Source organism: Sciurus carolinensis, chromosome 2 (assembly GCF_902686445.1).
Source record: "Sciurus carolinensis chromosome 2, mSciCar1.2, whole genome shotgun sequence".
Taxonomy (NCBI): domain Eukaryota; kingdom Metazoa; phylum Chordata; class Mammalia; order Rodentia; family Sciuridae; genus Sciurus; species Sciurus carolinensis.
Genome location: NC_062214.1, coordinates 164,301,310 through 164,323,605, shown reverse-complemented (window position 1 = coordinate 164,323,605; position 22,296 = coordinate 164,301,310). Strand labels below are relative to the sequence as shown.

Below are 22,296 nucleotides of genomic sequence, written 5' to 3'. Positions count from 1 at the left end.
GCCTTGAAGTCTGAGTCAGGAAGTCCTTCAGAAAAGCACTCAGTGGCAGAGCCCTTGCCTAGCACATGTGAGGCACTGGGTTCAATCCTCAGCACCAATAAATAATAAATAAAATAAAGGCATGCTGTCCATCTACAACTACAAAAAAGAAAAAGAAAAAAGAAAATAAAGAAAAGGGACTCTCATGGAAATCTCAGTGCAGACTCCAAGATACCACTGCCGGTACCTGGCACTCTCTTCTCTCCCTAGCCTGACTTTACCTACCCTTCTGGCCGGCTCCTTGGTATAGAGCCGGCTCAGGCTGAAATAGGCCCTTCTGTTTCTTAACAAACGCGTCATTACTGTAGTTAATCTCACAATACCTGAGGCTTCTGGTACAGGGTCCTGCCATTTGTTACAGTGGTGGCAAAGGATGCACTCAATATGTTGTTTTGAAGCCCAGACCCTTGTTAGCAGGGCGAAAATAGCACAGGGAGCAGGAATCACATCCCAGAATGTGGATCTGTGATGTGCGGATGTGGGTGTTCTCAGAGGACACCCTCTCCTCTCCCCCCAAGCAGCAGGCCAGACTACCTGCCTTCTTACCCTTCCTCCAGATGAGGAAAAGGCAGGTGACCACAGGATTCTAACCTGTCCCTGTGCCAACCCCTTTCTCTGGCCAGGACATTCACCCACCCACCATTGCAGAATGCCCTCTCTGGGGCTCTGGAGCACAATCCCTGCTCAGTTAGATACAGGCAGATGTTGAAATGTGTGCAATGCTGGGACCAAAGTAAACTGAGCTGCTCCAGAGAGCTTACGAAGCATCTGAGTCCTTGTTGGAGCCCCTGCTTCCTCCACCGAAGGAGGAGGTGTGTGAGGGCAGACTTCCAGCCCTGCCCCTTTGTAACTGCCAACAGGAATGGTCTGGGATCTTGCTCAGGAGGAAGCTGGCACTCCCAAGAGCAACCTTCATAACTTCCGAAGGGACATTCTGAAGAAATTTTCTCGACACAGATCACAAGTGACATCATAGAAAATGTTATTTTTTTTTATTATTTCAAGAAGGTATTATGTAGCCCAATACACCAAAGCAATAGGGAATTAGAGGCCAGGTTCTGAGAAGAGCCTCACGCTGCATCTCCACGCTTCTGTCTGCCTATCGCTCACAGTGGCTCACACGAAGGCCGGGACAGTGATGTGGAGCTTGCTGTGACTGTAGCAGTGGACAGATGACCAAAGGTAGTGCCCCACTGACTGCAGAGGGCTCAATACAGGAAGCAGCAGAGGCTCTGTGGGCCTCGCCCAGGCGGCACTCACTGCCACTGGCCATTCACACGGCCCTGCCTAGCAGCAGCCAGCTGTCCAGCACTTGGTTTTATTTCTGTGAGCCTCTAGTGGGCAGGACGGGAATGAATCCTGAGTCATAAATTAAGGTGAAAGACTTAGTAGTGTTAATACTCTGGGCGAGAAAAGACAACACTGTCTTGGAGGAGGATGGGTTGGGAGTGTAGTGGGAGAAAGATGGAAACATGGAGAAGGGCCCCAGCTTCGGGCACTGCCCTGAGGACCTTAGGGGCTTTTCACCGTACATGATGGGGAGGGGCAGGGGGCTGGGCACTGGGGCCTGCTTCCTCTGAGGCAGAGCTGAACTAGAGGTTCATTTTCTATTCATAATTGGTTTCCCGGGTCTAAGTCACCACACCTGAGGCCACAGCCAGTCTTGCCTGTGCACCAAGTGCAGCCTCGAAGGCTCAGTTGCCCAGGGTTGAGGGGCATGGACTCTCAATTCAAGGAGACCCTTCTCCCGCTACTCTTGGCTCCTGTCCCTTGCAAATCGCCAAGGTGGGAGAAGAGGCAGAAGCACCTCCTAGTGCAGCCCCGCCATAGTCTCTTCCAAGGAACTCATTTTGGTGGGATCCAAAGCCCCACCCTGGCATGGTGCAGACCAATTTCCATCAAGGAAGGGTGCCCCATCTGGTGATTTGATGGTGGAGTGCAGACGGGAGGCGCAGCAGTGGCTGTGGATGCAGTGACACCCATAGACACCATTCATTTCAAGGTGGCCGTCCAGGCTGGAGGGCTGGCGGGGAGGGGCCGCTTCCTTCCAGCGCGCACTGTTCCCCAACCTCACTGCAATGGCTGACACATTTTTGGTTTGGCAGGTGTGAAGAGAATTTTAAAAAACACGCCACTGGGTACCTCCAAACCTCGCCACTGTGTACTTCAAACCAAGAGCCGCTGGTTTTGTTTTGACAAGAAAAGATAAAGAGAGCCACCGCTCCGCAGTGCTTACTGCTTGTGTAGCACAGACCGCACCTTGTATCGAAATGCATGAACCTTGTCTGACCGGGGAGGCGGGTGAGCACAGAGCGGCGGGGACCCAGCCCAGGTCCTCTAATCAGTTGCAGGCTCTGCTGTCGCCTCACCCTCAGGCTCCTCAAAGCCTGGAACTGGCTTCTGCAGAAAGTGCGTGGTGGCCTGGATCACCTTGTCTGGTCCAATGTTGTAGACGGGGTGAGTGGGCTGCTGCAAAGAGAACAGATGCCAACTCGTCACTCTGGTGGCCCTTGGAAACATGTATATCCTCCCCTGAAAAGTACTACAAAGAATTTAAGGAATCATCAGCAACCACACAAAGATATATCTCTAGGCCCAAATGTTCAAAAATGAGTATTTACTAAAAACATTTTATAGAACATGGGACACAGGAAACTGTTAAGCAGCCATTCCACCCCCTACTCTGGTTTTGCGGCACTGGGGATTGAACCAGAGCCTTCATGCTAGGTGAGCACTCTACCACTGGGCGACATTCCCAGCCCTTTTCATTTTTTGAGGTAGGGTCTAACTACACTGCTATGGCTAGTCTCAAAACGTATGATCCTCCTGCCTCAATCTCCTGAGTAGCTGGGATTACAGGTATGTGCCACTGTGCCCAGCGTATACAGCCACTGAAATACATGCTTTCAGATATTTAATGATATGGACAAATGCTTACACAGGTTGAGCATCCCTTATATGAATGTATGGTACCAAAGTGTTTCATATTCTGGAGTTTTCAGATTTTGGAATAATCACACAGACTTGACCAGTTTAGCATATCTAATCCAAAAACCCAAAATACAAGTTTTGTTTTTTGGTTTTTTTTAATGGGGGGTGGGGTGCTGGAGATGGAACCCAGGGCTTTGCACATGCTAAGCACAAGCTCTACCACTGAGCTACATCCTCAGCCCCATGCTGACATGACACAGACTTTGGAGCATTTTGGATTTTGAATGTTCAGATTATGGATGTTTAATCTTTAACATGTTAAGTGAGAAAAACAGGTACACACTATATAAAATTTCACTTTTAAAATTTGTTTACAGATGTGATATATATGAATAGGTAAAAACTGAAAATACACCAAAATTGTTTTTGCAGTACTAGGGATTGAATACAAGGTCTTTCACATGCGAGGCAAGCACTCAACCACTAAGCTACATCCCCACCCCTTTTTATTTTGAGAAGGGGTCTAAGCTGCCCAGGCTGACCTCGAACTTGCAGTCGTACTTCAGCCTCCTGAGTCACTGGGATTATAGGTGTGTGCCATCACAAGATGACTGTTTTTAATTGTTTTATTTATACTTTTATATATATTCCAATTATTAAGATAATAAACATGTATTTATATTTATAATCAAGAAAAAGGACCACAAATGTATTATGTAGTAAGGGTGTAGATCATATTTAAATTAATTTACATTGTTCCATTTCATCAACAGAAATGCAAAAGGAATGTCAATTTTGAGTCAGAATTCTGGGCCAATATTCAGGAATGTCCCACACTGGGAGAATGAAGGGAACATAATGGCAGCAAAGACTTAAAAAAAAAATTTTTTTAAGTTGTAGATGCATACAATACCTTTATTTTTCTGTGTCGCTAAGGATCAAACCCAGTACCTCACACATGCTAGGCAAGTACTGAGCTACAACTCCAGCCCTAAAACTTTTAAATATAATACTATGAGCATTTTCATGCCAAAACATAAAAATTCAGATAAACTGAACAGTTTTTTTTTTTTTTTAATTTTGATACTAGAGATTTAACCCAAGGGTACTTTACCACTGAGCCACATCTCCAGAGATTTTTGTTTATTTTAAACAGGGTCTCACTACATGCCTGGGGTCTTGCTAAATTGCTGAGGTTGTCCTGGAACTTGTGATCCTCCTGTCTTGGCATCCCAATCTGCTGGGATTACAGGCATGCGCCATTGTACCAGCTTGAATAATTTTTTTGAAGACAGGGTCTAAGTTGACCAAGTTAGCCTCAAACTTATGATTCTCCTGCCTCAGCTTCCCAAGAGGCTAGGATTACAGGCATGTGCCACCACAACAAAAGAAAGTTTAAAAAGCTTTTGTTTCTACTGCTGGGGGTAGAACCCAAGGCTTTGCTTACACACGCTAGGCAAGCACTCTCCCACTGCATTATGTCCCAGCCTGGGACTGGTCCCCCCCGCCCCCCCATTATCTGGATTGAACTCAAACCCTTGAGTCACACTCCCAAACCCACTGAGCCACATCCCCAGCCTTTTTGTATTTTATTTAGAGACAGGGTCTGACTGAGTTGTTCAGGTCCTCACTAAATTGCGGAGGCTGCTTTGAAACTTACAATCCTCCTGTTTCAGCCTCCCGAGCTGCTGGGATTACAGGCGTGCACCACCGCACCTGGCAGCACTGATTTGTTCTGAGGGAAGCAGACAAATGTGCATTGAACAAATACATGGCAAACTGTGGGGAGTGCCATGAGGGAATGAAGGAGGCGCTACAGCAGCACATGTGAAGAGTTGGCACCTAAGCCGAGACCCCCAGGGGAGAGAGCTGCACACTGAAGGCCATGCCCTGCGCACACTGCTACAGGTCAGCTTAGATTCAGTCTGTGTCTGAAAAACAGTAACTGTGCCCTCCCCAGAGAGGCACTGATGGCAGATAGGGGTCTGAATCCTCAACTCTGGAATAAAGGCACAAAACCTCTGTCACAGCTCAGACTACCCACGGGAACTCTGGTTTCTTAGAGGTGCATTTCCTCCAAGACCACAGCCTCACTGGTGAGCTACAGTATGTAAGGAGGCTGGGACTGCAAGCTTCCAGCCTGGCCCCACAGGGAGCACACCCAATTCTGCAGGAGCTGCTCTGAAGTCCCCTGTCATCCCGACTTACCAGAGCATTTTCAGGCACACCCAGGACCACATCGTGCAACATGGCTCCACTACCAAAGTGCTGGGCAATGGACAAGCCGCTCAAGCAGTAGCAGGTGTGGTAGAAGTCCCGGGACCTGCAAGGACAGGCAGCACTGAGTGGGTGCTCCTCCGCTGAAGGTAACCACGTAAGTCCAAAGGCCCAGGGCTCCATCACACATCCCACCCTCATCCTCCCCGTGGCTGAGGAAGCATGGCTTTTCCTTGGCAGTGGATTTAAAAGCCCCATCCTCCAGCTCTTCCAAACCGCAAGACTATAATTTTATATTATCGTTTTTCTTGTGATGCTAGGGATTGAACCTAGGGCTTTAGACACACTAGGCAAGTGTTCTACCACTGAGCTTATACCCCAAGCAAGGGGCTGTAACTTTAGGGTTGGCCTCACTGCCTCTGGAAAGCGTTCTCCAGAAGTAGTGCTAGTGCTAAATTAATATTTCTAGAAAAACGTGTAGAAATTAGCCACATTCTTCCAGGAGAGATACAGGCCCAGCAATTTATCTGGATGCCAACAGCAGCAGGGTGTGTGTACGTGTGTGTGCGCACCCACGTTTAGCTAGAATATAATGGAAAAGGGATTTCCCTTTTCCCTTTATTAGAGTACAAGGAGCATCCTGGATTTGAGTTTAGTCATTTACTTTACTCTGTAAGAGTTGTTATGATTACAGTGTCTTTAAAACACTGGGGGTTTTAGAGTTCTGGGTCTGTCCCCATCTCGCCCTTTTCCCCTACCCCCCATCCCTGTGCTAGGAATTGAACACAGGGCTTTCTGTACTGGGCAAGTGCTCTGCCACTGAGCTATGCCCTATCCCCAACCTGCATCCTGTTCTATTTAAGCCAATTTGGTTCAACAAAAAAAAAAAAAAAAAAAAAAAAAAAGGAAAGGAAAAGAAAGCCACCAATGCATTCACCTCTCTCGGGGAGGAGGACACATGTGAGTGGGAAGTATGGGATCTATAGCACTCGATGGTCAAGCACAGTGCACACGCCTGTAATCCCAGTAGCTGGGGAGGCTGAGGCAGGAGGATCATGAGTTCAAAGCCAACCTCAGCAGAAGGAAGGCACTAAGCAACTCAGTGAGATCCTGTCGCTAAATAAAATACAAAATGGGCTGGGGATGTGGCTCAGTGGTCAAGTGCCCCTGAGTTCAAACCCTGGTACCAAAAAAGAAAAAGGCATTTGATGCTCCCAACTTGGGGTGCATTTCCCACTCAACACTAGCACTAAACAGCCAGATGGAAAGGGATACCCTGGCCCTCTAAAGCCTGAGGTGTACACTACCCTCCTGCCTTCTCCCTCCCTCCCTTCCTCCCTCCCAGAGAGAAGGCACTCACTTGCCAGGTTTATCCAGGAGCCCCCCAGCAGGACACTGGCAGCACATGAGAATGTACTCCTGCAGGGCCTGCTGATGGAACATCCAGTGGCTCATGCTGAGGGCAGGGTCACCTGTGGAAGGGCGAAGGGTCAGGAAGGGCCTGGCAGGGCTAGCCAAGTACCAATGGTTATTTGTGATTTTTTTTTACCCGGTAGGAACAGTCAGGGTTTCCCTCTTCTTCCACCCGTTCTTGTATGCAGGCTATCTTCATGACATGCGTCAAAGAGCAGCTGTTCAAAGGGTATTTCACTTGCCTTGAAGTATTCGCTGTTAACTTGGATTGTGATCGTAAGCCACATCTCCAGCAGGCAGTGAACCAGCTGCTTACTTACCTTCGTGGGCTGACCCTATTACTGCTCCAGAACTGTCCATCACTGTTTACTCTGGGCTCCTAAAGACAGTGGCTCTAGCCTATCTCTGAAACTTGTTAACCAGACTCTAAGTAGCTAAGGGAATTGTTAGCAGGAGTAACAAATTCTATTTCTTCTCCTGTTTTTCTAAGCCTGACCTTAATCTATCTCAAGAGGGAATTCTCCAGTTTTTCTTTCCCTTTCTGAGACAGGATCTTGCTATATTGCCCAGGCTGGTGGAATTCTTGGGCAATAGCATAGCTGGGACCACAGGTACATGACACTGCACTAATTTTTCTCTTGGCTCAAAAATTTTTCCTAAGAAGCATTAGTAGTAATTGCCCTCCTGCATCATATGACACCCCAAGGGCAAACTGGCCATTCTGGGATACTACGAAGTAAGCAATTAGGCTTCTTCACTCTCAAGTTCAGCCAGTTAAGTCGAGAATTCTTTGGGCCAGGTAGTTATCAGGAGGGATGACTTGCCATCGCACAGGTGTGTGCAGAGAATGATTTTTTTTTAAATACAGATATAAGATATACAGTACGTCTTAGTTGTTTTGTTTTCTTTCCACATTTTTATTGGTGCATTACAATTATACCCAATGAGGGGGCTGCTGTTACATATTGGTATGAGCACATAATATAACAATATAATTTGGCCAATATCATTCCCCAATATGTCTCCCCCTCCTTCCCCTGCTGTAAGTCTTTGGTGGATTTTATACTTTAATACCTGGGCCACAAAGATATCAATAATCTGTAAATGGCAACTGAAAACTGATCTTCTTTTCTTCAAGTCTTCTTGTTTCTATGTATTCTATAGAGATAACTACTGTAACTTTGTATCTTGTGTTTTTTACATAACACTAAAGACATAAACTTCTCTTCTGCTACGTAATCTTCATGACCGTCACTATGAATAGCCATGCAGTATCTCAAGTGGATATACAATGTAACCAAGTCATAAAACTCATGGATATGGGCATAAAGATCTATTTATAAAGTTTACAGTAAATATGGTATATAGTGCGTATGTAAGCAAAATATTTAATTACAAAATAATTTTTTAAAAATTCAATTTTTTGTTTTGTTTTTTGGTACTGCCCATGCCAGGCAAGCATTCTACCAGTGAGCTACACCCCTCACCCGATTTTTTGTTTTCTTAAAAGAGTCACACATTTTGTTTTCTTAAAAGAGTCACAAGAGGCAGGAGTACTGCTTAAGCCCAGGAGTTCAGGGTCAGCTGGAACAACACAGTCAGACCCTGTCTCTTAAAAAAGGGGCGGGTTGGGGGGAGGAGATGGGGAAGTCCTGGGAAGCAATTGCTGTTTCCCAGGTTGAACTCGAGGTGAGGGGCAGTGGCTGCCTGACATTTGGAGTAGTGACGCTACTCACCTTTAACACCTGACACAAGAACCAGGCCCAGTGAGACGCACATCTCCAGAGGCACGCAGCGTCACCCAGGCAGGCTCACGCCAGACATGTGCTTTCTGATGCGCTCTCATTACTTCAATTCCCTTCCTCTTTCCCCCACTGTTAGCACAGCTGAGTTTGTGGAAAACACACCCATACATGGTAGGGCTTCCCTGTCTTCCTTTACTTACTTCCAAGGTTGCTTCCCAGTTCTTTGCAATTACAGGAAATGCCACACTACACATCTTTGTGAATATTCTCAATGTGTAGGATAATTTTCTTCAAATACATTGCCCAGAACAGAACTTTTAAAAGGCATAAACATTTTTAAAGCTCATAATAAATCCTGATAAACTGCTTTAAGAACTTACATAGGTACCAGAAAAATTTTAAATTTTACTACTACCGCCAGCACTGCTCACTTAAAAAAAAGTTCTCAGCAACTAAAATGGTAAAAAGAAATAGGATCTGATCATTTATTTTGCTTAGCATGCCTTTGATTACTAATCAGGGTGTAATTTTCCCATAACTTTGGTTTACTAGTTTCATTTCCTTTTGAGAGAGTCTACTTGTCCTTTGTCTTCTAAGACCAATACTCAATTTTATTAATCTAGCTTTTTATCATATTTACCTTTTGTCTGAAACATGTTGTACCTATTTCTCCCTTTTGCTTTTTTGTTTTGATTATGTAAGTTTCAAATATAACACACGCACACGTTACATTGTTATCATGCTATTATTTTTTCTCTGATTTCTTGTATAAAGAAGCAAATTTAATTGGGATAGGTTTTTTGGGGGGGGTGTTAAGAGTGTTCTAAACTATGATGATGGCTGCACAATTCTACAAATATATTAATAACCACTGAATTGTAACCTGTCCATGGTGAACCTATGGGATGTGACTTACTGCCATAGAGCTGTGACTTTAAAAGCATATTCATTTCAATGTTATGCTAACTTAAACATTCTGTACAAAATATATCCTTATTTCATTCCCTGCAACAAATTAAAGACTATTATTATAAGGTAAATGACAATTTATGACTAACAATGGAATCTAAAAAGAAAATGCTATGTTTGTGTTTCAGTTATTTCCTACATTATTGAAGTTTAAAGGTTCAGAGCTCTGAACCTGAATCTCATATAACCAGGGCAAGAAGGAAGATAATGATTATGAGGTGATAACTCTGCATGGAATCAGCCTTTAACATCCTTTATACCTTGTCCCTAAATTATAGATTCCCATTATAATGTCATTTTTCATTTCCAAGTTTCCTTTCATCTAAGAAATTGAGTCTTTCCAAACAAAAATGACAGGTGCAGCAACATGTAGCTCAATTTCACAGGTGGATGAGAAACATCCTAGGGTACGTCCCAAAGAACATACCATCAATTAGCAACCATCAATCCAGTAGAAGCTTGCAGGCTGTTGCTTTCTTACTGCTCCACAAAAACGGCTCTGTAATAGTCATCATTGAATATTTTAAAGTGATTAATAATAATTCAATTCTTCTACTCAAATATTGTCTTTGACAGGTGGAAAGAAGTTATGAGATATTGATGGTCACTTGCTGAGTCTGGGAATGCCCTAGACTCCTGTGCTGCACTGTATTAAGCTTTCTTCTTTTTAGTTAGCAATATAATCATAGCTCACTTTTTTTTTTTTTTTTTTTTAATGGTGCTGGGGATTGCCTAGCTTCATGCATGCTGTGCTAGGTATGTCTAAAAAGAAAAAAAAATGTATTTGTGGCTGGGGTTGTAGCTCGATGGAAGTGTGCATACACACTAAATTTGATCACCAGCATCAAAAAATACAAGTAGCAATGCATATGGCAAAACAAAAATCAAAAAGCAGAAAGTTTTAAAAGCAGGGTATGTCTCCAAACTGCCTCCCAAAATTGATGCAACTATTTACTTCCCCACTCAATAGCACAAATACACCTGTCTCCCACTGTCCCCGACATAGGGCATCAAAATTTTAAATCTCTGCCAATATGAAAATAAAAAGGAATAGTATCCCACAGCTCTGATTTGCATTTCTTTAACTGTAAATGAGCTGAACAACTTTTGGTTGAATTAATGGCCATCTGCAGTGTTATAAGTAGGGCTCTGATGCCAGCTGGTCTAGAGTCACACAACGACCTATTAAACTTTGTAGGTGGCAGTCAGGTTATTTTAAGCATGTCACTTAACCTCATGTACTTTATTTTCACATCTGCAAAACGGGAATGTCAAAAGTATCTATTTCATAGGGCTGTTCTGAGGATCAAATGAGAAAATGTATGTCAAACAGGCCCTGGCATATGGTAAGTACCTGAGAAATCTCAGCTGCCACTAATGGGAGCACATGTAATAGAAAAAGCAGTAATAACAGTGCCTCCTTTTCTAGGGCCTGTGTGTTCTGATCCTTTAATCGATTTTCTTATTGATTTATATTTTTCAAATTATCTCTTGATCATTTGTCACAAATATTTTTCCTATCCTACTAATTGTTTGTTTTTGTTTGGTATTGGGGATTGAACCCCGGAGCACTTAACCACTAAATCACATCCCCAGCCCTTTTTTATATTTTACTTAAAGAGGATCTCACAGAGTTGCTTAGTGTCTTGTAAGTTGCTGAGGCTAACGCTGAACTTGAGCTCTTCCTGCTTCAGCCTCCTGAGCTGCTGGGATTACAGGGGTGCACCACCACACCCAGCCTACTACTTGTTTTGTTTATAGAACTACCCTTCTTTTGTAAAATAATTTTTTGTTGTTTTCGTTTGTTGTTGTCGTTGTTGCTGCTGTTGCAGTACTGAGGAATGAACCCAGGGTCTCATGCATGCTGGCAAGCGCTCTACCACTGAACTACTTCCTAGCCTTTTTTAAAAAATTGTACTTTGAGACAGTCTTGCTAAGTTGCCAAGGCTGTCCTTGAATTTGTGATCCTCCTGCCTCAGCCTCCTGAGAGTTGGGATTACAGGTGTGTGCCACCATGCCTAGCAGTTTTTGTTGTTTTTCTTTGTACAAGAAATACCTATCAACTGTAGGAAAAATAGGAAATGCAAACAAAAAAATAGAGAAAATAAACATCATTTTTTAGTTGTCAGTGGATCTTTTATTTTGTTTGTTTGTTTATTTATATGCAGTGTTGAGGATCAAACCCAGGGCCTCACACATGCCAGGCAAGCGCTCTACCACTGAGTCACATCTCCAGCCCCCCAGAGTCTAATAATTTTTTATGAGCCACAATTCTTCACTAAAAATAAGATTATGCACATAATGTTTTGAAACCTACTATGATCACCGTATAGAGTTAATGTTTCCACAAGGCATCTCCTTTTGACTCCCAAGTCTGTAATTTTGCCTACAACTCAAAACACATCACTTCATCCCAGACTTCAGTCTGTTCCATGTCCCAGAAACTCAGTTTCTGAGGAATGGAAGAATCGTAGGTACAACTTGAGCTTTCTCCCAGGCGATGGAACAATCTAGAAGCACCAAGATCGCCAGGTAGCCTTTTCCATAGGCAAACCTTTAAATGTGACTAAGTCCTTCAGAACTTGAGTTTCAATGCACATAGTGCTAGCCAGTGCCCCCAGGAGGCTTTGGTGGGTAGTGCCTCTGTTACAGTTCTAGGATTCCCTGGCACTGCAGATTTATGACATCTTATCCCTGCCAAGGGCAGGTCTGTAAAAGACTGACAGCTTCCCCAGGTGCTTGGCCTCACCAGTTCCAAATAAAGAGATCACCAACACCCCAAGTTATTTCTATTTTGGAAACACTGGACTCTGAGAGAATTCCTGACATCCCTTCTAGTGATCAAGCCAGAGATTGTGCAAGCTCTACAGACAGGGGAATTATCTGCCTTAATACCCTGAGATCTAAAGCCAGTAACCCCAGGCTGGGAAGACAGGACGGAGACTGTTTAATCAAGTTTCAGAAGTGGCCACAACTCCAATGAAATGAGAAAACTAAAGAATGGGGTTTAAAAAGGACAAATGGAGGGGGAAGGGAAGCATGGGAGGAGCAGAAGAAAATAATCTCATCTTTTACACTTGAGCAATTAATTACCCAACTGAGTCCAAAGAAAAGCTTCCCTCTGGGCGCAGGGATCTCCCCACAGGAACAGATTAGCACCCAGCGGGACAGCCATGACTTCCCCTCTCCCACCAGCGTACTCAAGAGACACCCTGTTCTTACAGAAAGTAAATGAGCCAGAGCAGGCAGGAGGCAGCAGGCTGCCTGAAGTTTCAAAAGAAAAGGACAGAATGTTCCTAGAGTTTTTGCTTGCTGTCTACATTGGTTTCGCATCCCCATGTGAGACCCCACAGAAAGGAGTGAAGACTCTCCACTCCACTGGTGCGTGTGGAACAAGCTCCCATCTGGGATTGCTCAACGAGTTGTAAATAAAACATTTCCCAAGGTGACAACCATGCAGCCAGCAACACGTGGCAGATCTTCCCCCCTGGGTTCTGGTTCTTACCCCTTCATCCGGCGTCTTTCCTGTCACTGCTGTGACCGTATGCACAGTGTAAGTTTATAAGCTCTGACAGGACCAAATGCAGCTGTGTTGGAAGCTGTGGCTTCACACCCAGCTGAGGTGGCAGTCACCCTGGGGCAGGAGTGACTGCTTCCTCCAGATAACAGCACAGCCCGGCCCCACCTCAGCAGCTTAGCTAGAGCGAGCCCATCCTGCCTCAGTCGGATGGATGACATCAAACCACTGAAACTAAATCCCCATGTCCCAGGAGGTCCCACACCAAGCACCCCAAATCCCGGAGAGTTCATTCCAACCCCTCCAAGCAAGTGCTCTGGCTTCTTGACTTGGTTAGTATGGAGGCAACTGTCTGGCCCCACCTAACAGCACCTGGGCTCACCTTGCGCATGCAGAGCACGGTGGAGCAGGGGTAGGAGCCCCGCCTGCCAGAAGGAGTAGCAGCCATCCACCAGCTTGTTGCAGCGGCCCTGAAATCCACCTTCAAATCGCATCTGCCGGCTTGTCACCCATTGCTGAGAATGAGACAGATGGGAGGGGCAGCTGTAAGCCGAAAGAGACAAAATCCACCAAGATAGGGTCTCCAGGGGCCAATCTGTGAGAAGGGCTCCCCAACACATGGTTGACCCTCAAGTTTAGGGGCTCTGGCTTTCTTCCTGTCCCTCTACTCATTGCCACAGCCATTTAAACCGCAGGCAATCAGCGCAGACCTCTGCTTAGCATCTAACAGACAACCATCTTTTCCTGTATTCCAAAGTGGAGCTGATGCTGGGAGAACACAGGGGCCACGCTGGTTCCTAAGGAGCTCTGCAGAACTCTCTTAAACACAGCTCACGTAGGAAATCTAAGGCGAGACCAGCAGCTCTGTTCTCATCACTTTTCTGCTTAGGGAAGTTTATTCAAAGCGGATAAATGGAATTCTGTGCTATATCTCATCAGGTGATCTCAAACTGTTCCTGCTTTTTCTTGGTACCTAAGGACATTCACCCCAAGTCTTTTAGCAAGTTACCAGCAGAACTGGAAGTAGAAGACATTTATCCTCATTATCAGATGATGACTGCCCAGTCTAACCTCCCATTCTCCAACCTGGCTGGCCGATATAAGAAAGTCTTAATTCTCTGACGCTGTAGATTGACACTGGATGTCACTCAGTGGTAACGCATGATATGGCCATTCCTCACTCATCTCCAAGTTTTCTAAACACTCTACTACTAATATCAGGATTGCAATGGGTTTGGCCTATAGAGAATGAGAAAACCAACTGGCTGAGCAGACAGGACATTTCCTTCCCTCCCCAGCACCCAAATCAGTTCCAGCCACCAGCTATGGGCCACAGGCTGCCTTAATGAACTGAAAGGTTCACAGTGGGTTTTAAGATTTGAGTTCCTGAAAGTAGACAGGAGAGGCTCTGGAGAAGGCGTCCAGCCCTCCCTCAATACTTATAGTTTAGGTCATATTCCTGTTCATAGCAACACTCGCCTAGAGGGGACTACAATCCTAAAAAAACCGCACTGCAGGTTCAGGCAGGGACATCCACAGGCCATCTTAAATGAACCAGTGCTTTAGTGACAGTGCCATTTAATGGGAATGGGCTCAGTGTAACTCAAGAGGAGAGAAAGCAGGCACCACACGGGGAGTCTATTCTCCATTTTTATTTACCCCACAGCTTAACTGTTTACAAGCCAGACTGATTTCTTCTAGTGCCTAAGCCCATGGGTTGGCTCTGTTTTGCTTGGCTACATGGATCATAAAATCTTTCAGCTAGCAATCCTAGTTATTCCAAAGTAAACAGAGGGAAGAGTAGTTTGGTAAGATGGATACTAACATTTATGGGTCAACACTTACTAATAAGCTCTTCAAGTTCAAGGTGCGTTCTTTCTTGAGGATTACCAGCGCGGCCAGGCCACAGAAAGTATAGCCGCCGTGGGCTTCCATCCCTGGCACCCCGCCAATGCCACCTTCCCAGTTCTGACACCTAAGGAGAGATTGAAAAAGCAGACTGAGTGGTCAGTGGGTGGATGTGCATAAGTGTCCCCTAACCCTCCACATTCCAGATGGCAGAGAATGACACTGCTCAGATTAAGACATAAGCCATAAGCTGCCACCACCATGAATGGAAAGGTGCTGACTTACTGACTTTTAGAGATGCCTTTTCCAAAAACAACAATATCAACAACAAAACAATCCAAAAAAGCCTGATTATTTAGAAATAGGCTACTTATATAAGAAACATAGTATCTCAGATTTTCTCTCTTTGGGGAAAAAAGGTATAAAATCCTATATGTAGCATGATAACCAGTTAAAATGAAATTAAAAAATGCTGATTCTGGTAATCTGACTACAAAGGTGATAATTCTTTTTATTTTTCTCTACTTTCAAAAATTTCTGGGCTGGGGAGATAGCTCAGCTGGTAGAGTGCTTGCCTTGCAAGCACAAGGCCCTGAGTTCGATCCCCAGTACCGCAAAAAAAAAAAAAAAAGTTCTTATAATCAACATACATATCTTCAAAACTAAATTTTATTTATAAAATCATAATTTCCTATATAGTCATATTATCCATTTGTTATTACAGCTATTATTTGGGGTTAGACTATATATTGAGTATATTTTCTAGACATAAAAACACACATAATCTTTGGCCCAGCCATATAGGGCCTTTTCTAGGATTTAATTCTACAAAATAAGAAAGTATCCAAAAATCAGACTAAAAGTTCAGTTGTATTCTCATTTATAACAGCAAAATGTTGGGTACAACTTAAAAGTCCAAAAGTCATGAACTAGTTATATAAATTATTATGCATCTGTACATCAGAAATACTACAGTCATTTAAAATGACACTACAGAATGTTTTTAAATGTTCCATTTATTATATGAAAGACATTATAAAATGACAGTGAAGAATATGATTTCATTTCTAGAATTCTGAAAGAATATATACCAAAAAAAGTAGTTATCTCTTGGTGGTAGATAACAAATAATTCAAAGTTTCTTCTTTCTGGGCTGGGGATGTGACTCAGGGGTATAGCACTTGCCTAGCATGCACGAGGCCCTGGGTTTGATCCCAGCACACACATACAAACACAAAACATTTCATCTTTTTGCTCACCTATAATGAACATGTGTTATCTGTGAATTGAAGACATTTTATTTTAAGGACATTTCCACATGACACTGTAGAACTTTACTTTCAGCAATCTAGGTATTTACCTAGAGTCACCCTCCCTGTGGGTGTCACCTCACAGTCTGTTGTAGCATGGCTGCGTAGGAAAAGGGGCCTTAATCCAAGGGCCGACAGAATTTCCAGGCAGGAGAAAATGGAAGCAGTAAAGCCTTCCTGTCTTCCAGGTCCCTCTCCCTAGAGGTCTGACATCTTGGAACTCACTGGTCTTCTGCAGAGAGGACCCAGGTGGAGGGTGTCAGATTCAGAGTCTAAAACCAACTCCATGCCCTGGATGGATTCCTCAGCTTCCTCTGTCCCTCACCTTCTACTGCCACCCCAACATCCATCCCATAAGTTTTCTTTCCATTACATTTGGTTACTTGGAGTAGAGAAAGAGCTCAAGTTTGAAAGAATATGCAAGGGATCTCAATATATTTCTTTTACTTAACAATTCTTTACTTGAAAAGGTAATACTCTTTTAAAAAGCTCAAACTTTTAAAAGTATGAGAGAATAAATAATGAAAAGGATTCCTGCCCGATCTAACCTCCTAATCCCTGAACCTTAGCCTCCCTTTCTCCAGACACACTCTTTCTCTCTCCCTTTCTCTCTCTCTCTCTCGCTCTCTCTCTCTCTCTCTCTCTCTCTCTCTCTCTCTCTCTCACACACACACACACACACACACACACACTCATATACATGCTCCATTTTTCCTCCCTTTGTTTTTACATGGATGGGTGTGGGGCACCATCCATGGCCTGCAAATAAAACCAGGCTTGGTTGAGCCACTGGACACAGAAATCTGGCTCTTAGGAACTGGCAATCTTGAAATATTGTTCCAGATTGCCTGCAGTATGTGGTTTCCACAGGTTGGTTCACCACTGGAGTTCGCAGGCCTTGGAACTGACCTGCGAGAGCAAAATGGCTTGCTTAACTCCACCCCATCCTGTTTCTCACAGAAGCTCCTCCGTCTTGTTAGAGCCAGTCCCTTATGGACAGCTCAGTCAGTCATGCCCCTGATTCAAAAGATAATTGTCTCCCATCTTTATGATAAATAAATTTCTCAGATATTATTTCACAGCCAGCCCATCCCTCTGACAGGAACCCTTTTCCTCGCCCACGTGGGACATGGGGCGAGAGATGAGAATGTAGAATACATGTCTGCACCTTGCTTTTCTCCTTAATACGATTCTATGGGAGTGTCTTCAAGCTAAACATAATGGGTTGAATATAAGAGCTCAGAAAAATGAAAGTAAAGGAATTTAAACAGGGATAAAACACAAAGGTAAAGAGACTAGGAGAGGATATGAACACAGGCAGGCGATAATAAAAATCTTGAAAGCTAGAACAGAGGAATAAGAGTAACTAACTTAGCCAAACAGAGAAAACTTCCCAAATAGAGAATAGAGGTGGGGGTAAGGGAGACAGAGGTGATTCTGATCACCTCTAAGAGTAAGATGTGTTTGAGCCAATGAAAAGGACTCCTGCCCGATCTAGCCTCCTAATCCCTGAACCTTAGCCTCCCTTTCTCCAGATTCTCTCTCTCTCTCTCTCTCTCTCTCTCTCTCTCACACACACACACACACACACATTCATGCTCCATTTGACTGGTTGCAAATTCATATTAAAAAAAAAAAAATCACTTAAGCCAGGCATGGTGGCTCACACCTGTCATCCCAGCAGCTAGAGGGGTTGAGGCAGGAGGATTGAGTTCAAAGCCAGCCTTGGCAAAAGTGCGGCCCTAAGCAACTCAGTGAGACTCTGTCTCTAAATAAAACACAAAATAGGGCTGGGGATGTGACTCAGTGGTCAAGTGCCCCCGAGTTCAATCCCCAGTACCAAAAAAATAAAGAATCACTTAGACCTTCAGGTTCCTTCCTCAAAGCTAAAAGATGGGAGGTTTTAGAGTTTGCTCAAGAGGACCTGAACCCAGGATCTCCAGCAGAGATGAGAGCTGGAGGGAGACAGCACACTGAACAGGGGACTAGGCGAGGGCCTAGCATCTGAGCCCCATCACCTACCTCCTTTCCCTACAAGTAATTCACAAAGTTGGCTGTCACTTCATATCACAAGTAGGAATCTGGAAGGTTCCTCTCTAGAGAAACTGATAAGCTTAAGAAAAAGGTCCTAAAGATATTTATATGAGAATTCCCTAACAAATGGTTAAGAGTATTAGTGCATGCTTACACATGTAGCTTCCCAGTACAGAAAGTTGCTAAGCACCAGACATCTAAGTCTCTGATATGAAAAACAGAGAAGCCAGATGCAGTGGTGCAGGCCTGTAATTCTAGCAACTCAGGAGGCTGAGGCAGGAGGATTGCAAGTTTAAGGCCAGCCTCAGCAACTTAGTGAGGCTCTCGGCAACTTAGCAAGACTCTTTCTCAAAATAAAAAATAAAATAAGGCTGGGGCACTAGCTCAGTGGTAGAACACCCCAGGGTTCAATTCCCCATACTGGAAAAAAAAAAAAAAAAAGTATGATATAAATGAATATTGCAAAGATATAGATATCCCTAAAACAGAACAGGAAAATATATAACTGAGCTTTAGAAAATTAAATAAGATTACAGAAATAAATACTGAACAGAGTAATTAGAAACAGTAAGGGAATCTTTCAGAAAGTTCAAGAAAACAGATTAAGGAACGAAAAACAGAAAAAAAAATTTTGGGGGGAGGGTGTTCCAGGGATTGAATTCAGGGACACTCGACCACTGAGCCACATCCCCAGCCCTATTTTATGTTTTATTTAGACACGGGGTCTCACTGAGTTGCTTAGCACCTCACTTTTGCAGAGGCTGGCTTTGACCTCATGATTCTCCTGCCTCAGCCTCCTGAGTCACTGGGATTACAGATGTGCGCCACTGTGTCCAGCAAAAATTTTTTTTAAATTAGATCAATCCTACTGATTAGATGCTATTAAAATGAGCGAACACAGAAAATGGAGAACAAATTATCAAAGAAATACTATAAAGAAGCTTCTTGTACTGAAGTATAAGTGCTTCCAAATCTAAAAGGCTTACTGAGTGCCCAGTACAATGAGTGAAAACTGATTCCCATCAAGTTTCATCACCATGAAGTCTCCAAACAGCTAGATGAAGATTCCCATAGTCTCTAGAAGGATAGGTAGGATATGGATGGAGAAAAAGAGAAGCAAAATTAAAAGAAGAAGCAAAAAAAAAAGCCCACAACAGGCATCGCAAGGGCTCTGGCAGGCAGCGTGGCCCAGGGGGGAGCATCAAGGACAAATCCACATTATTTTGTATTCCAGCTTTATGTAAAATTCAATCTCCCACCATGTGACATATAAAGAAACTATGACATGAAGCAGTTAACTAGCCTGTCTAAGGCATAAAGTTAGTAATAACTGGCCAAACTGGGATTCAGCCCAGGCAGAAGGTTTCCATGTCCAGGAAGAGCTTGACAATCAACCCTCCTGAAGACAGCAGGACATGCCTGGCACAAATACAAAGCACAGCTTTCCAAGGGCTCAGCTGACTGCGAAGGTGTGCAGAGTTTGGTGGGGATTTGAAACTTGGAGCAGACAACAGCAAGGAGTGAAGCCCTCTCTCCCACACACCATCTTTATTCCTCTGGTCTGCTCTGCGGCTGGCTATGGCAGTCCAGTGGTAGCAGCAGCAGCCCAGGCCACGGCTTGTGGGCGCAGCTAAAACTCTTACAGAAAGCCAACCATCTTTCTGGCAGGAAGAAATAGCCTGCCAGAAAGAGGAGAGGAAAGCCCAGATTCCACCTTCTAACTCAGTTCAAGTTTCTATCCAACCCCTCAATCACACTGCATTGGGCAGACTGAAAGCAGCTTTGGACAGGTCTGAGCCATTGACCACCACAGGGTCCCGGCCTGCAGTTAGAGTCTGACCAAGTTGACTGTCTGCTAGAACAAAAACACCAATATCCTTCAGAGTGATTAACAATATAATTACCATGTCCAGGATACCATCCAAAATCTACTTAACATAGGAAGAGTTAGAAAAATGTGATGTGCCAACTTCAAGATATCCACATGTTGAAATGACCAGACAAGAATTTGAACACAGATATAATTATATATTTACCACAGTATATGCATAATGAATAAAAAGATGGGTAATCCCCATTGATAAACAGAAAATATAAAACCCCAGAAATGCCTACTCTTGGTCTTTAAACTACAGGCAGCTTACTATAGAGTATTACAAAATCTTCAAGAAGTGTTGGTTATTACAGTTATCTGTTTTATTAATGACAAAACTAGAAGCTAAAGATAATGGAGCAATCCTTACAAACTCAGAAGAAATACAGTTCATATCAATGCCAACTTAGATCTCTCTAAGCAAACTTATCAAGGATGTATGAGAATAAAATATAGTTCTTAAAACTGTATTTTCTAAGTGCCCATTTTTGGCATATGTGCTTCATTCAAATTAGTAAGTAAATCAAAAACAAAAATAAAACCCTGAAAGATAGGGACTTCAACAAAGCAAAGAAGTGAAGTGGATTTCATGCCGAAAGGAAGCTTCTGGATGTCCAAGAAGCTTCCTTTGCAAGCTGAGAGCAATCTGTCCAGCCTGAAGCAAGACAGCAGAGGGTTGGTTCCAGGAGGGATGACCCAGAGCACACACACAAAATACACACGTACACACATACACACACACAAAATAGGTTACCTGAGAAGTATGACTATACAGAGAATAATTTTATAGCTCTGGCAAAGAATTTGGAAATAAATTCATGACATGCACATTAACTTCGGGAAAATGGAAGTTATGCACAAAAGTAAATATGATCATAGTACATCATCTGGTTTCACTATAAGTCATATTTACATTGTGATAACTACCATTTTGATAAAAATTTAAATTAAAAATACAATTTAGCCATCATTCTATAACAGCACATATGCACATATGTATCTAATATCATGCCTTTTTTAAAAAATTATGAAGTACTTGAATACAGAAAAGAACAGCAAGTAATAAAGAGAATGCACATATATATAATACCTAACTTAGATCTAGCCATATACACTTCAAGTATTTTTTTATTTCTATTTTTAAAGAAATGACCAATACCATTGATATTGGTGTAGATGTCCCTGATCTCTTTTCCTTTGCTATCCTCGCAGCCACCATCCTCACCATCCTGAATCTGGGGTTTATCTTTCCCTTTTTTTTTTTTTTTTTTTTTTTTTTTAGGTGTCCATGCACTTTCATTTTATTAATTTATTTATATGCAGTGCTGAGAATCAAATCTAGTACTTCACATATGCTAGGCAAGTGCTCTACTACTGAGCCACAACCGTAGCCTCCCTGCGTGTTTTTATATTGCTACTACACATGACTCTTCCCATAAATAATAGATCAGGTTTGCATGTTTTCAAATTTTAAGTAAATATGTTGATCTGTAGGGTTTTTGTGAGTTTTTGGTTTTTGTGCAGTAATGGGGCTGGAACACAGGGCCTTGCACATGCGAAGCAAGTGCTTTACCACTTCTAGCTTTTCTTTAACATCCATTTTTTAAAAACTCAAACTGTTTTTGAGATTTATCCATATTGACACATTACTCTAGTTTGCTCATTTCAGTCACATTATGTGGCTAATCTGTAACTTACTCAACCTGTGCAGAACATCAAACCTGGTTCCACCTTTTTGTTCTTACAAAATAAGAACTTGTCTCTGGTCTGTTTCACGCATTTGCCTTAGAGTTTTGATAGGAATGGAACTACGGGGTCATAAGCAAGGGTATTTTGAGATATTGCCAAATTGCTCTTCAAACTGCTTAAGTCAATTTAGATTCCACCAATACTACTTAGAAAAGGTTTTCCCCTTAGCCAATCTAAACTATAATACATTAATGAAAGTCTGGGGGAAAAAAAAAATAATTTTAAGTATTTTTGAAATGCACAATCATACAAACCCAATACACCCAATACAAATATAATTTTATATTCCCTTCCAGGCCTTTTTTATTTTCTTCATTTTTCTGAAGTAAAGTCTTGACCCGCCCTAAGAGGCCAGGAAGCATCCTGGCTGCTCTCACCTTGCTATCCATTCAGCAGTGCCCTCAAAGAGGTCTGGAGTGATGATGTTGGTCAGAGAGGCCACTGAGGCAGCACAGTATGCACTTCTGCAAAGACAGAAGCAGAGGGAAACATGTTAGGCTTCAAGGAAGAGCCTAAATAAGACTCGGTGAACTTCTTGGGTAGATTGCTTGCTTCGCCTAGTAAGCTCTAATCACCTCCTGTCCTCACTCCTGGCCCACACACAGTCAGTCTTCCTGCATCTCCAACTGAGAGGTGTGACATTCTATCTGG

At 43.2% G+C, this 22,296-nt stretch overlaps 1 protein-coding gene across 3 annotated transcripts in view; it reads right to left on the bottom strand.

Annotated features, from left to right (window-relative positions):
* Positions 1-1,020: 1,020 nt before the first annotated feature.
* Positions 1,021-22,296, bottom strand: part of Fntb (farnesyltransferase, CAAX box, beta) — a 67,311-nt gene continuing 46,035 nt past the window's right edge. For all 3 annotated transcript variants that reach the window (XM_047540036.1, XM_047540037.1, XM_047540038.1), the window contains exons 7-12: positions 22,023-22,109; positions 14,677-14,806; positions 13,214-13,346; positions 6,548-6,659; positions 5,179-5,293; positions 1,021-2,508 (exon numbers count right to left, since the gene is read on the bottom strand). In XM_047540036.1, coding sequence (XP_047395992.1) covers positions 2,377-2,508; positions 5,179-5,293; positions 6,548-6,659; positions 13,214-13,346; positions 14,677-14,806; positions 22,023-22,109 — 709 coding nt within the window. In that variant the 3' untranslated portion in view covers positions 1,021-2,376. The remainder of the gene's footprint in view (positions 2,509-5,178; positions 5,294-6,547; positions 6,660-13,213; positions 13,347-14,676; positions 14,807-22,022; positions 22,110-22,296) is intronic.